The 14,714-nt window shown below is 40.1% G+C and overlaps 1 protein-coding gene across 1 annotated transcript; it reads right to left on the bottom strand.

Annotated features, from left to right (window-relative positions):
• Nucleotides 1–2,462: 2,462 nt before the first annotated feature.
• Nucleotides 2,463–3,601, bottom strand: LOC133903828 (calmodulin-binding transcription activator 4-like). Its single transcript, XM_062345294.1, has 4 exons — nt 3,513–3,601; nt 3,028–3,159; nt 2,806–2,921; nt 2,463–2,555 (listed from the first exon to the last, which is right to left on the bottom strand). The coding sequence occupies exons 1-4, from the start codon at nt 3,523–3,525 to the stop codon at nt 2,463–2,465; spliced, it is 354 nt and encodes a 117-aa protein (XP_062201278.1). The 5' UTR covers nt 3,526–3,601.
• Between the last annotated feature and the right edge of the window lie 11,113 nt (nt 3,602–14,714).

Below are 14,714 nucleotides of genomic sequence, written 5' to 3'. Positions count from 1 at the left end.
GAAGCAACAAACTGGCAATCTTATCTCTAATTAACGAATCTTGCTAACGAATCTGCTCACTTGCTAATGAAGGAACTAAACAACTTGATTAAGGATAACTGGCTTTTCTCGTATACGCTGGGCTGCTTGAGCTGGGCTGCTGCTGGCTGACTTGGACTTGGTCCCTTTCTTGCGCCTATAGGTCTTGCCAATGAAAGCATCCACAATAATATCTATTCAATCTTTGGGGAAGTCCCAACAGTAAAAAATCAGAACTGATTGAACTACATTTTTCTGGGATCCACATCTAATAGAGTGTTTAGATTGCACGGAACTTGACTAGTTATTGGCAGAAAAATAGATTTTTAGAATATACAAATCTTGGCCAATTGTAAATAATTGTATATCCTAACAGATTTTGAATAATTTGTTACAAAAATGATAAGCTATATTTGATTGAAATTGTTACCACCTCCGATCCGGTTCTCATTAGATGACATTTTAGGTTTTGGTTTCCAGTTAACTATCATTTTGGGTGTTCTAGGGTAGTCCCTGAAATATGCTCCATATTGAAAGTTGGTTGGGATAACTGTTACCACTTCATCAACTCGCTTATGCCTACTCATCCAATGTGCACTATCCTTCAATTAGTAGAAATATCCCTCCAGCCTAAAGAAAAATCAGATTCCCCGCCCATTTTATTCCTATTCCTTCATTAGACCTTTTTTTTAGTATGAATATCTACGTATTTTTACTATTATTATTATTATTATTATTATTATTATTATTGTTTTCTCATCATCTTTTTTTGGATTTTTAAGGTTTCATCTCTAGCCTACCCAACTTGCTTGGGATGAAAACTTTGTTGTTGTTGCTGTAGTATGAATATCTGCATATATACTTGTACACCTGCAATAGGTCTTCTATCTCATGGAGCATTGTCATCAAGTCATTGCCTAATCATTTATTAATCACCGATAGTCATCTGGTTGGCCTAGGTTGGTGACTAATGGCCTTCAACTCAACTAGTTAAGCAAGTCACGGGACTTGGTGACTATTTGGCAGACTGGCATTGACTAAGTTGTTTTAGTTGGGTAACATGCTGCTGGAGAAAAGGTCAATGATGGGTTGGTGTGAGGCAGAAATCAATGGCTAGGGCAGCATGGAGTCTTCTCACTTCTCAGCAGCGGTAGCCGCTTCTGCTTCAGGACCCTGAGCAAGATGGCTCACCATCACTTCATCCCTCCTTGTGCACCACCACCTTCTCTTCTTACTTCTCCTACCATCCAGCTGACCCATGTGACGCTCCACCCTACTATGCCTAGCCACAGTGGCAAAGACACGGTGGGCTGGGGGCTTGCACCCCCAACGACGTTGCCACTTTTTTATTTTTATATTTTTAACATAAAATTTTATTTAAATATATTTCGGATGAAAAGATTTACGAAAATAAGCACCTAGCGCACTCTTGTAGGACGGTTAGATCCTTACCGCCACCGAGAAGGCGGTAAGCAGTTCACCCGTAGCCTACCGCCCTTTCATAGGGCGGGTAGTGGCGGTACGCCCAGTGCATGAACAGTAACCGCGGTGAACAGTATTCCAAAGTTCAATTTCCTTACTACCTTCTCTGTTCAAAACAGTAATGTTTTGTTACTCCAAAAATACTAAAACTTTTTGTACGTATTCCATAATCTATGTGCAACCCATTTTAATTGAATTCACCAAAAAATCCTGTGTAGAATTTAAACTAAAATTCTTTACAAAAGGCTACTTTTATAACTTCTAGCAATTGTTAGGGCCCCAAATAAATTTCTAAAAATATGGTAAAATTCACTAGTATTCTTTTTATGTGATGTGATAATTTCTAAAATTATTTTTAGCACTAGATTTATATATGTTTGAATTCAAATTAAGTTAAAAGAAGAATATCACATGAAATTATAAAAATACATATAAATAGTGCATTACAAAGGAACCCACTTTTTTACCACATAATCTAGGGCTGACAATAATTTTATAAATTATCACATCACATAATAAGAACATTAGTGAATTTTATCATATTTTTAGAAATTTATTTGAGCCCTAACAATTGCTATAAGTTATAAAAGTAGTCTTTTTTGGAGAATTTAGTTTAAATTTTACACAGTATTTTTGGGTTAATTAAATTAAAATGGGTTGCACATTGATTATGGAACATGTACAAAAAGTTTTATAATTTTTGAGCAACAAAACATAGCACAAGATTCTAAGTAACACAAGTACACCGAATCATTGACATGCATAACTTGTAATAATGAGCAAATGCAAAAAAGAATGAAAAAACACTATTGCATAGCACAAGATAAAAATACCCCATGGTGTGAGTGTGACGAAGATAAAATGGTCATTAGTTGCTCCATGAATGAAGAGACCCAGAGCACGAGAAAAATTGATATGAAGATTTTTAGAACAAGAAAGAATACAAAAAAAGTAAAGTACTCTTACGGATCAAGTATCCAATATATCCACCTCTGAAATGTAGGATTTTTGTCTGCACGAGCATAGTAGCAACTTAGTGCTTCCATGTTATCAACCTGAAATTTCCAGCACCGAAGCAGAAATCATATTGGCTAGGCATCTCATCTCGATACGCAAGATTCTATTGCTATACACTTTCCTAATTCAGTTCTAACAACAAATACCTCTCGATAGCTTATTGCCTTTTAGGGTGATCACTGATCACTCCCAAACATATTCTGACTAACAAACCAAATCTATTAGTTTTTTAAAGATCTTTAACCTAGAAGTGAACGTGACTGTTAAACAAAAGATAGATAAACAGACCTTAAGACGCTCATGGGCTTCATTAATGGTCTTCCTATTCTTCTTCTTTTGCCATTCATATCCATCATTTCGGAAGTACCGAAGTACTCTACGGTTGTAAAGAAACCAAGAACCAACTGCAGTTTTAGAATTGGCTTGGTGAATCACATTCATGGTTAAAGCAAGTTAGCGCAAGCTTGAATCAGATATAAACAAGATAAAACCAAAGTCTGCTTTTATTACTCGGTGGCTTATGAGGGGGCTTATGTGTCACCGTGAGCCACTCATGATTCTGTAATATCCTCAGAACTTCGTGAGGCTTCAGCCAGCGGGTCTTCACTTCATGTTCTAGCTTGTGTATATTGAAGCCTGAAGCTATAAAACAAAAGGCAGCAATCTTTCCTCATAAGAGATAGGAAATAGCAGCATGCCAAAGACATGACAACTCAATGGATCGTGATTTAAAGCACTAAGTGGATCATTAACGACCATTAATTTGGTAATATATACGAATTTATGGTCAAATGCAAAACCCTAAATTCCCCTGATAAGAGAGGCGTCGGACATCTCAAAGGAGGCACCTTTCAGCTGGTCCTGCGTCCCTCACCACCCAACCACACTGTCTAATAGGGATACTAGTTCTTGAGAACTAAAATTGGATTCAGAGACCACGCAAAACATCGAAAGATTACAACTTTGAAGTGAGGTGCCATGGGATTCGACCTTACCTTGCTGCTGCATCGCGCTGGGCCGACGAATGCGCGTCCCCCCAGCGAATCAAGCCAGAAACCAGAGGGTCGCGGCTGACACCGCGGAGCCACGCTTCAAAGTCAAGGCTGAGTCACCGAACGGCGGTGCTGCCACTATTTAATTTAACCACGCGATAATTTATTGTTCGTTCGCGATTAGTACAAAGCACTCCACTGATTGATGGAGAGGGATTGAGGGAGCGAAGAGGGTGCACAAAACTAACAATTTATTCAAGTGAAGGGGAAAGTGCACGCATCTCCTCGCCCACCGCTTCGAACCCTTCACCCCCTTACCGTCACCGCCACCCGTCTCCTGGATTTCTTCCCTCCCGTGCATGGAGAACGAACTGTCAGGGGGTGAAACGTGGACGTGGCAGGAGTGTGGGCGGATGGGCGATTGGGCGGACAGAGCGGGGTAGAAAAGGCTGACGATAGATGCATTACTAATTTTCTAAGTAGGAGAGATTTTTAAGTAGGAGAGAAGAGAAACATATGTTGATTGTTATGTGACCTATGTTTGTTATTCATACTACAATGGATACTCTCTATATAAATAATTGCCCCCTAATTTTTGGTTTCACCTCTGCCTAGCCATATTAATTGTTGCCTTGGATCACCTGGGCACTTTGACCGCCCAGCTTTTTTGTTATGTTCAGATCACAGCGGCAGGGTGGCGCAAAGCATCTCCGCGTTGCGTTGTCCTCCATTTAGAACATTGTCTTTCTTGAAGTTCGATCAATGGTTGATGTGATTTTGATATTTTTTCTTTCAATTTCTAAATCTTCATGAATGACTTCATTACTTGGTGTAGAGAACTTAATATGAACCCAATTTGTTTCAACCGTGGTGGGAAAATATGATAGAAGGAAAGATTTTTTAACCAATGGGGTTTCTAACAGGATGCTCACTGGATAGGGAAGAATTTGGGTGATGGGCCGAGTATGAGATTTCTTTCCCCGCTATCCATGCGGTTGGACTGATGGGCTAGCTGCGAATAATCTAACTCCTCTACTGTTGATCGAATGGCCGAGGATCACTTAGTACCTCGTTTCATGTATGCCAACTCCTACACAAACAACTTGTTTTATGGCTGTTCAGGTCAACTTGGTCTGTTACAGGCAGTAACTGACCGATTTTTGGAAACGTAACAGCAGATACAAAAATTTTAGAATAAAATAAAACAGGAATCAGTAACAACTAAAAAAAACAGTCGCCCTTAAGACTTCTGAACTCTAGAAGTATGATATTTCCTCTGTTCTTTTCAATTTGACATTTTTGAATTTTTATGGTCTCGAATTGTGAATTTGACCATTACTGTTTGTGACTATACATCACTAGAATTCATAAAAAGTGTCATGTTATAGGAGTAAATTTAATGGTAGATGTAGTGATTTATTTATCCAAGTTATAATTAAATATATTTTTGTCCAAAATTTGTAATTTTCGATCTAGCAGACCGGAAAATCAGCATTTCTTTTTCAGTCTAATCCATCTCTCGAAAGTTGTTCTCTTTTCATCTTAACTTTGATTTAGACGATTCTTGCGTCTAAATATTTCTAAAATCATCCCTATCCAATCATATTGTTTTTAAAGTGTTTTAATGATGTTTGGTATGTTGTTCGGTATGTTGTTCTTAGTGTTTTCTTTGTGTTGTATGTCGGTAGTTCTTGCGATTAGTCAATAACGTTCTGGAGCAGTTCGAGTGACTTCAAGACCAAGATTTCGACAACACTGAGCAGCATTGGAAAAAAGCAAGTGTCCTTGATCATATTGAACCTATGTTTTTAAATGTTTTATTTTACAAAATTGCATGCATTGTTTGTCAATATGATGGGTAGTCACCTATGTTAGAGTTTTTTTTAGATTTTCCCTTATCATTCCTTGGAACCTAGATGTTTATGGTTAGGTATTCTTGTTGGGTAGATTGCTTAGCCATGCTTTTGGGATGTTGGGAAGTATCATAATCTTGACTAGTTAACATATGGAACGATAATGGTTAATTTGTTAATGGTCTAGAAACATGGAACCTTAGGCCTTGAGCAAAGTGGTTATGATGTTGGTTTAGTGTTTGCTCAAGTAACCTAAGTAAGGACCAGTTCGTGGAGCGACAACCCAAGAAGTAACGTACCAACCACGAGGCTGATATGGGTAAGGTGTGACATACTGATTAGAGTCTATCCAGTGTGTGTTGGGTCAGCACAAAATGGGGCTTCTGGGTAGGAGCTTAGCTTGCGTAAAGCATGACGGTGAAACCTAGTGGGCAGACACATACTGGATTAGTCTCTGATTAGTGGCAAATGTCATATAGTGATTCTTGATGGCACACCACTGGCGTATGTTAAGTGTTTCGAGAACACGGCAACATGGAATTCACTGACTCGTGGAGAAAGCTGGACAACCTCTGCAGAGTGTAAAACTGTTATAACAGCCGTGCTCACGGATATGAGAGACTTGAATCCTCACATGATTAGTGGGTTGTGGTTATGGTTCTGGTACAGGGAGTACTAGATGGTTGTGGTTATGATCCTGGTACAGGGAGTACTAGATGGTTTTGGTTATAGTACAGGGAGTACTAGAAGGTTATGGTGTGCAAGGTGGGGAGCCTTGTATACTGGATGCTGAATTGTATGGGTTACATTCACTTAATAATTGCTTAATACTTTTGAGTCCAAATGTGTTTTCATTACTCGCATTTACGTAAATATACCATGTGTTAGCTTATTCTTGATATAAGTCTGCATATCATTATTTTTTTCCACACTTACTGAGTACTCTATGTACTCACACTTGCTATTTTCCCTATACCATGCGACATGTATGCTGCTGCTCAGTGAGTGAAGATGTTGAAGACTATCAAGACGAGATAGTGACGTTCTAGGCGCGTGTCTCCCGGTCAGTTGCCTGCAGTGTTGTTGGGCACCAGTGCTTCTTTTCCACTGCAGATATCTTTATAGAAAATAATATATGTCAATTGCTGGAAGTGTTTAACGTTTATTTAATAAAAGTATTGTTTTTGTTACTTCACCTGTGACGTCCTTATGTGTGTTGAACATCCTGGGCACACATAAGCCGTATCTGGTTTTGGCCGTTAAAATCGGGTGTGACAGAGATGGTATCAGAGCCATATTGACCGTAGAACGCAAGCCTAGGTAGAATGGTCGTGCCATAAGATCATATTTTAAAAGCTTATTTTGAAAAACCCATCCCTATGGTTTTCTGACCTCTCAGTTTCTCTCTCTACTTACCTATTTCACTCTTTTGAGAAAAATGAATTTCCAACACTCCTCCTTTCAAACTATTAGTTGTTGAACTATCCTAGTTACTCTGTTTGAGGAGGATGCACTTGAAGATCTCTCTTGGCGCTCTTACCTTGAGTGAAGATTTATATGATAAAGATGAAGATCCATCACGACAAGGAAGATTCATCTACCACAACACTGAATACATGAAGATCTACCTCTGCGCTGCTCCCAGTTTTAGTTCTTCGAGTTATAGGAGGATTTTCCCCAATCGTAGGAATCGTTAGAGCGATGTTAGGTCGTGTGTTTGTGTTGTGTAACTTGTGTGATTCGGCTTTTCTGTTTGAGTGCTGGAATGCGTTGTATGATACTTTAGCATCTGCTAACAGCGACGTTCCTTATATATCTCTATAGTTAATAGTATAGCTGGGTTTTCTCTTTCTAGTCCCTTATATTCTTGCCCTAACTTCCTGCCTCAATCCCGATCAGATGGTGAACACAAAGAAAGATCAGCTTGGTAAAGGTACCAACAACAATAACAACAACATCCAGTAGATACCACAAGGAACAATTTTTGGAGATGCAGACTCAGATCTTTCAAAATATGGCTCAGAATATGGAAAGTCTGCTACAGATCGTTAAAGCTCTAGGTGCAGAAGATGAGCATAGAAAGCAAGGCAACAACAAGAAGAGGAAGAAAGCATTTGAAGACCATCAAACAAACAACAGTTCTTGGTTACGTTTCACTCCTGAACAAGCACTTTGTTCTGTCAACCAGGAAGTTTCATAGGTCGAGAGAAAATTTGCAGAGTACCCCTACAAGGAATGTGTGTTTTTACTGTAAGCTATGCCAATGGATGTCCCCTAAGGATCCTTATACCTGACGATAAGAAGGTGTATGTCCACTCTGGAGAACCTACGCACTGGGTCAAAAGATGTCTCACGAAGCACCCCGCTCGGAACTGGATCAATCCCAAAGCCCATATGAAGATCTCAGTCCAACATTCAGACTATCATGACTTTCAAGTTGTAACTCGAGATAGCCAAGATCGACGAGATCCCATCAAGCTCACAGAAGCTCAGTAGGCACAAAAAAAAAGAGTGATATATTCAATGTCAAAGGCTACATGTCTATCTACTTCTCAAGAACTAGAAATGTAAGTCTGAGAAGTCCGCTCCTTTTTAAGGGGGTAGACTTTCTAACCAGTCTCGTGGTTCTGGAACCTAAAGACAGATATTGGAAACGGCTAGCCAGCAAAGGTAATGGGGTTGCCAAAGGAAGGACAGCACCTAGAAGATGCACTCTGACCATAGAAGCGACTGCTAAGAACAAGTACTCTTTCCTCAGAATTAGGATATGGCTTACTAAATCATCAAGGATAAGAAGGTCCGCCAAGGTCAATCAACAGATGAGAAGATCATTAAAAAAATAATAATAAACGAAACTTATCGTAAGTGCTAAAGCTACGATTCTGGGGAAATAGTTTTGAAAGCACCAAGATGTACCATGATCTCAAGGATCGCTGTTGATGGTATGGAAAGAAGAGAGATATAGCAAAGTGTGCGACCCTATATGATACATGTCAGAGAGTCAAAGAAGTACCCCAGAGACAACTACAACCGTTGAATATGAGAAGCCATCAAAGGCAAAGTGATCAAAGAATGTCAGCGCAATGAGGTTAACACTAAGAAGAAAAAGCAATTTGGAAAGCGAGAAGAAAATTTGAAGATCAAGATCCCTTATCTCATTTTTCGATCTGCCCGAATCTCGAGGGCGAGATTCCTTTAAGGGGGTAGATTTGTAACATCCTGTTTTTCAGATTTCTCAAATTTCTAAAATTTTGCAAGATTATTGAATAGATTCAACAGTAGTATAGGTTTAAAACCTATTTTCTTAATCAATCAATCAATATAGGTTATTATTTTGTGTGCATTGCATGCTGAATTTTGTTAGGAGCTAGGTAAATACATTAGAGTTCTTTTTCCTTTTTTTTCTCTTTGGTGTTTTGAGTGAAAAAGATTTTGAAAAGGTTTTTACAAAACTTAGTAATGAATAAGTTAAGGATCTTAATGGTTGAATTCAAAGTCTTTGAATTCATCATCTATTCAATCCTTGATTACACCTAATCCTTCTCCAGCTCAATTCAAATCTTATCCAAATTCTTGTTTAAAGTTAATCTCTCATCTTTCTCAAATTCTACCCAAATCCAAATTCAAATTCCTTATCTACTCCTATTCTTGTTCAACCTCATCTTTTTCGTTTCTCTTAAATTCACTCCAAACACAATTCAAATTCAAATCATATTCAAATTTCTCTGCAAAAGTTTTTTTTCTAAACCCTGGATATACTTAAAGTGTCTTTGGGCTCAATCTTGCTCAAGTCCAAACCCTTAGCCAAGTCTTCTAGATGGCCCAACAAAGGATCCACAAAATCTGCAAATTTTCACGGAGTCCTGGATAGCCTCATCTTTCCATGATGTTTTGGAGTTCAAAACGGCCTCAAATGCAAATCTTGACAATACCAAAGTTGTAGGTCTTGTCGAGAGCTTCGATTTGAACCTATGGAAGTCCTCTTTTGGATAATGAACCTAGGAGTTATGGCCTCCGAAATCAGTGTTGCGCAGAGAAGTCCGAGTTCAAATAGTTTATCTTGTGGCGCATTTTTGGAAATCAAGATGACGTTTTCAGAAGTTCCAATGACTACCAAACTTGTATATCTCTTCGAGTACTACAATTTAGAATCAAGAAACGTCCAATTTGGAGTCCGGATTTGCATTCGCGTTCCCCGTCAATCCGAAAGTTGTATGGATGCACCAACCATGTCACGGAGTGTCCCATGGAGTCTTCTACGTGACCCTAGGAGCCCATCCCCGTTTGTGCAGCGACACGACCAGGACATCATTGCTAACCACAGCACGTCGCAGCCATCACCCGTCTCATCTATACTGATCATTCTTCCTCTCAGTGGATGATCTACCAAAACCCATATCATAGCATTGTGTTCCCAGGTTATATGAACATCCTTGTTCAAAAGGTTTCTCAAATTTCATAGCTAATCTCCTGGAACGCAAGCGTCTTCGTTCCTGCATCTGTTCGTGGTCACCACCAAACCTAGCAGCAGTTATCGTTGTTTTGCCACTAACTCGGATGACCCCTTCCAAAACCAACCATACCGCTGAGTTAGTCTTTCTGCGTTCTACGTCATGCTCCTCTCATTTCACTGAAATACCACTAAAGTCGACATCGATGTCTGTGACCACGTGCCCAATCGCCATCTCCGACGAAACCCAAACCACCACCGCTACATAGAGTCACCAGTAGTATCCTTAACCTAGAAGCGCAACTTTCGCCCTTTTTGATTCATCATATGTGGTCGATACTAGATCTCAGTGTATCCCTTCTTTAATCCAATATGTTACTTGCATAGCATGCCAAGTCAGTGCCCCATCATTCTCCTTAATCTAGTCAGCAAAGTCTGGTCTGCCCTACACTTCTTGAATCTTGCGCAATGATATTGTCAAGCCTTACATAGTGATTATGCAATAAAACATTTTCCATAGGAAGATAGTTCCGGAAAATCAGCATTTTCTTTTCAGCCTAATCCATCTCTCGAAAGCTGCTCTCTTTTCATCTTAACTTCAATTTAGACGATTCTTGCGTCTAAATATTTCTAAAATCATCCCTATCCAACTATATTATTTTTAAAGTGTTTTAATGATGTTTGGTATGTTGTTCTTAGTGTTTTCTTTGTGTTGTATGTCGGTAGTTCTCGCGATTAGTCAATAACGTTCCAGAGCAGTTCGAGGAATTTCAAGACCAAGATTTCGACAACACTGAGCAGCATTGGGAAAAAGGCAAGTGTCCTTGATCATATTGAACCTATGTTTTTAAATGTTTTGTTTTACAAAATTGCATGTATTGTCTATCAATATGATGGGTAGTCACCTATGTTAGGGTTTTTCCTAAATTTTTCCTTATCATTCCTTGGAACCTAGATGGTTTATGGTTAGGTATTCTTGTTGGGTAGATTGCTTAGCCATGCTTTTGGGATGTTAGGAAGTATTATAATCTTGACTAGTTAACATATGGAACGATAGTGGTTAATTTGTTAATGGTCTAGAAACATGGAACCTTAGGCCTTAAGCAAAGTGGTTATGATGTTGGTTTAGTGTTTGCTCAAGTAACCTAAGTAAGGATCAGTTCGTGGAGCGACAACCCAAGAAGTAACGTACCAACCACGAGACTGATATGGGTAAGGCATGACATACTGATTAGAGTCTATCCAGTGTGTGTTGGCTCAGCACAAAATGGGGCTTCTGGGTAGGAGCTTAGCTTGCGTAAAGCATGACGGTGAAACCTAGTGGGCAGACACATACTGGATTAGTCTCTGGTTAGTGGCAAATGTCATATAGTGATTCTTGGTGGCACACCACTGGCGTATGTTAAGTGTTTCGCGAACACGGTAACATGGAATTCACTAACTCGTGGGGAAAGCTGAACAACCTCTGCAGAGTGTAAAACTGTTATAACAGCCGTGCTCACGGATATGAGAGACTTAGATCCTCACATGATTAGTGGGTTGTGGTTATAGTTCTGGTATAGGGAATACTAGATGGTTGTGGTTATGGTTCTGGTACAAGGAGTACTAGATGGTTTTGTTTATAATACAGGGAGTACTAGAAGGTTATGGTGTGCAAGGTGGGGAGCCTTGTATGCTGGATGCTGATTTGTATGGGTTACGTTCACTTAATAATTGCTTAATGCTTTTGAGTCCAAATGTGTTTTCATTACTCGTATTTACGCAAATATACCATGTGTTAGCCTATTCTTGATATAAGCCTGCATATCATTATTTTTTTCCCACACTTGCTGAGTACTCTATGTACTCACACTTGCTATTTTTCCTACACCATACGACATGTATGCTGCTGCTCAGTGAGTAAAGATGTTGAAGACTATCAAGACGAGGTTATGACGTTCTAGGCGCGTGTCTCCCGGTCAGTTGCCTGCAGTGTTGTTGGGCACCAGTGCTTCTTTTCCACTGCAGATATCTTCATAGAAGACAATATATGTCAATTGCTGGAAGAGTTTAACGTTTATTTATTAAAAGTATTGTTTTTGTTACTTCACCTGTGACGTCCTTATGTGTGTTGAAATCTTGGGCACACATAAACCGCATCTGTTTTTGGCCGCTAAAACCGAGTGTGACAACCAAGTTGTCGATGCCCCCTGGTCGCCCAAAACCCTAGCATGCCCCTATTCATATATATAGCAGCCGTCGTCATAGACTTTTTGGGTTTTGCTTAGATTAATCTGTCATTGAACAGTTTCGCCGTCGTTCGGTTTGTGAAACCCCAACTCGTGAGCTTAATCATATTTACAATTTCAGATTGTGTTCTTCCGTGTTCTTGCTTGTGTTATCGATTCGCTTGTAGGAATTAGCCTTCTTGGCGAGGTCAATCGTGCCGCTCGTGGTTGATAACCAACAGAGCAGTGGTGTAGCGATTGCAAGGGTTGCGTTCTGTCCTGATCGGAAGCCTTGGATCGTCAACGTCGCGTCTCCACCAATCGACTTACCATTACCTAACGGAAGATCAGGCCTAATCCTCTCATCAACTGGTATCAAATTTTTAGGTTGCCCGCTAGGTAATTTCATTTTTCCCTTAGATTAGTTCTGTTTTCATCACCTAGAGTCTAAAAAACAAAAAATATTTCCCTTGTCCACTGTGCTATAACCCTTTGGGCCTTGCAGTTTTGTTTTTGGTGTCGAGTTGTTGAGTTTGTGTCCATCGTGGTCGAGTCTTGTTGCTGGTCTAGAGTAGTATTCTTGGTCTTAGTTCAACGCCCGTGCTATTTGTCGTGCCGCTCTCCCACCACCCCCACCCCCACCAACAAGTCGAGCCACTACATCACTCGATTTGCCCTCGCGAACCGCCTTGTGTTAATTCTCACCACGCTAGCCCTAGATAGGTCGCAAGCCATATTGTATCACTCGCCCTGCCACCGCAGCCCTTCTTTTTTATCTGGCGATCCGATTGCTTGCTTGCCCTAATTTCGTGGGCTTACCGATTGAGTAGGGAAGCTTTGCCCTAATTTTTCGCTGCTGTTATCATCCATAGCCCAGGGAAGCTTTGCCCTAGGTGTGTTTACATTGCTAAGCAGAGTTACTTAGCCGTGTCCTGTGTTCGGTTGATAGGGAAGCATAAGTGTGCAGAAATCCTAGTTTGAGCAGTGTTCACTAAATTGGGCATAACTTTTGCCTACAAACTCGGATTTGGACGTTCTATATGCCGTTGGAAAACTAATTTCGAGCCTGACGTGAAAAAAGCAACTAGTCACTAACTTGTTGCTTTGTTTGACCCCCAAATTTGACTTTTTAGACCCTCTTTTGGGGCCCGGAAGTTTCAGCACCCGTTTTTCACATCATGCTGTATACCGCTTTGTGATCTGTTTCGGCTTTGCTTGCTTCCAAATTTTGTGCCTATCCTTTTAGACCCTTTATAAGTGTGTGCTACAACATCTGGAAAAGAAAGTGTGCAAAAAAATAGAGAAAAAATATTGTGGTAAAAATCAGAAATATTAAAGGCAATCAGATTGTGGTAGCGCAATGTGTTCTTTGTGCTTGGTCCTTTCTTTCAGCTTGTTGTGCTAGGTCTAGGGACACGCTAGGGACCAGCAACGATAACTACTTTGGACATTTATTCAGCTTCGCTAATCTGATTATAATTTTTGCTACTCCTTGCTACCATATTATTCCATGCCAAGCTACACTTTCTCTTGATCAGAACAGGTCCTGTCCTGCAATCATACCCTCGCTCGACAAGTTATCAAGAAGCAGACACCGATTGTTCCACCTGTTACGTTGGTAAGAACACTTGTAAGAGCGTGGTAAGACGCTTGAGTGTGTGTGATTCCACTGCCTAATAGTTATAGGGATAATTTTGTTTTATCCTTTGCTTTCTACTAACCATGGCAGATGATCGACGGATTTCAAGGACTGTGTCTCCAAGGGAGAACTTAACACCCTCGTTCAGCAACAGAATCAAGCGTTGAACGACATGATGGCAAGACAGAATCAAACATTGAACGACATTGTCACAAGGATGAACAACATGAGAGCAAGCATTGCTAATCTAGTCACACGAATGAATGACATTGAGCTGCGGGATCCACAGGAAGAAGATGCTTCTGACAATGATGATCCCAATGCTGGACATGAAGATGATGATGCTGGTGTTTTTGTGGGACAAGATTGGAGGGCACAACTTCAGCGCCGACCGAACAACAATAACAACAACCGTAACCACCGCATGGGAGGTAATGTTCGAGGTAATTATGATCACTACGCTAATGTCAAGTTTAAGATACCCTCTTTTGATGGTTCATATGATGCTGATGCTTATTTAGATTAGGAAATGACGGTTGAGCAGAAGTTTAATTCTCACATGGTTCCTGACATACATAGAGTTAGACAAGCCACTAGTGAGTTCACTAATTATGCAATTATTTGGTGGAATGGGTTGGTAAATGCTGGATTAGAACCTACTACTTGGGAGAGATTAAAGCATGCCATGCGTAGTAGATTTATACCCCCTGAGTACAAATGAGATTTAAAAAAGAAATTGCAGCGCTTCAATCAAGGTAGTCGATCTGTTAATGAATACTATAATGAACTACACATTGCTGTCCTTCGTTGTGGTATACAAGAAAATGATGAGGATACAATGATTCGTTTTTATTTGGGGTTACGACGTGAAATTCAGGACTTGGTTGATTATAGAGATTATAATACCATGGATAGGTTGTTCCATCTTGCTATGTTGGCAGAGAAAGAATTGCAGGGACGTGAGCCAAAGTCGCGGAACATTGGGAGTTCGTTTTCCTCCAGATCGCAATCGGGCAAAGCCAAATCAGCCTCGTTCGCTCCGGCACGGTCTAATGC

This window comes from Phragmites australis, chromosome 2 (genome assembly GCF_958298935.1).
Source record: "Phragmites australis chromosome 2, lpPhrAust1.1, whole genome shotgun sequence".
NCBI lineage: Eukaryota > Viridiplantae > Streptophyta > Magnoliopsida > Poales > Poaceae > Phragmites > Phragmites australis.
This window is presented reverse-complemented; position numbering and strand designations above follow the sequence as displayed.

Coding starts and splice junctions, on each gene's coding strand:
- LOC133903828 (XM_062345294.1), bottom strand. Junction 2,922..3,027: donor GCCCCCTCATAAGCCACCGA/GTAATAAAAGCA, acceptor CTAAAACTGCAG/TTGGTTCTTGGTTTCTTTAC. Junction 2,556..2,805: donor AAGCCCATGAGCGTCTTAAG/GTCTGTTTATCT, acceptor TGGAAATTTCAG/GTTGATAACATGGAAGCACT.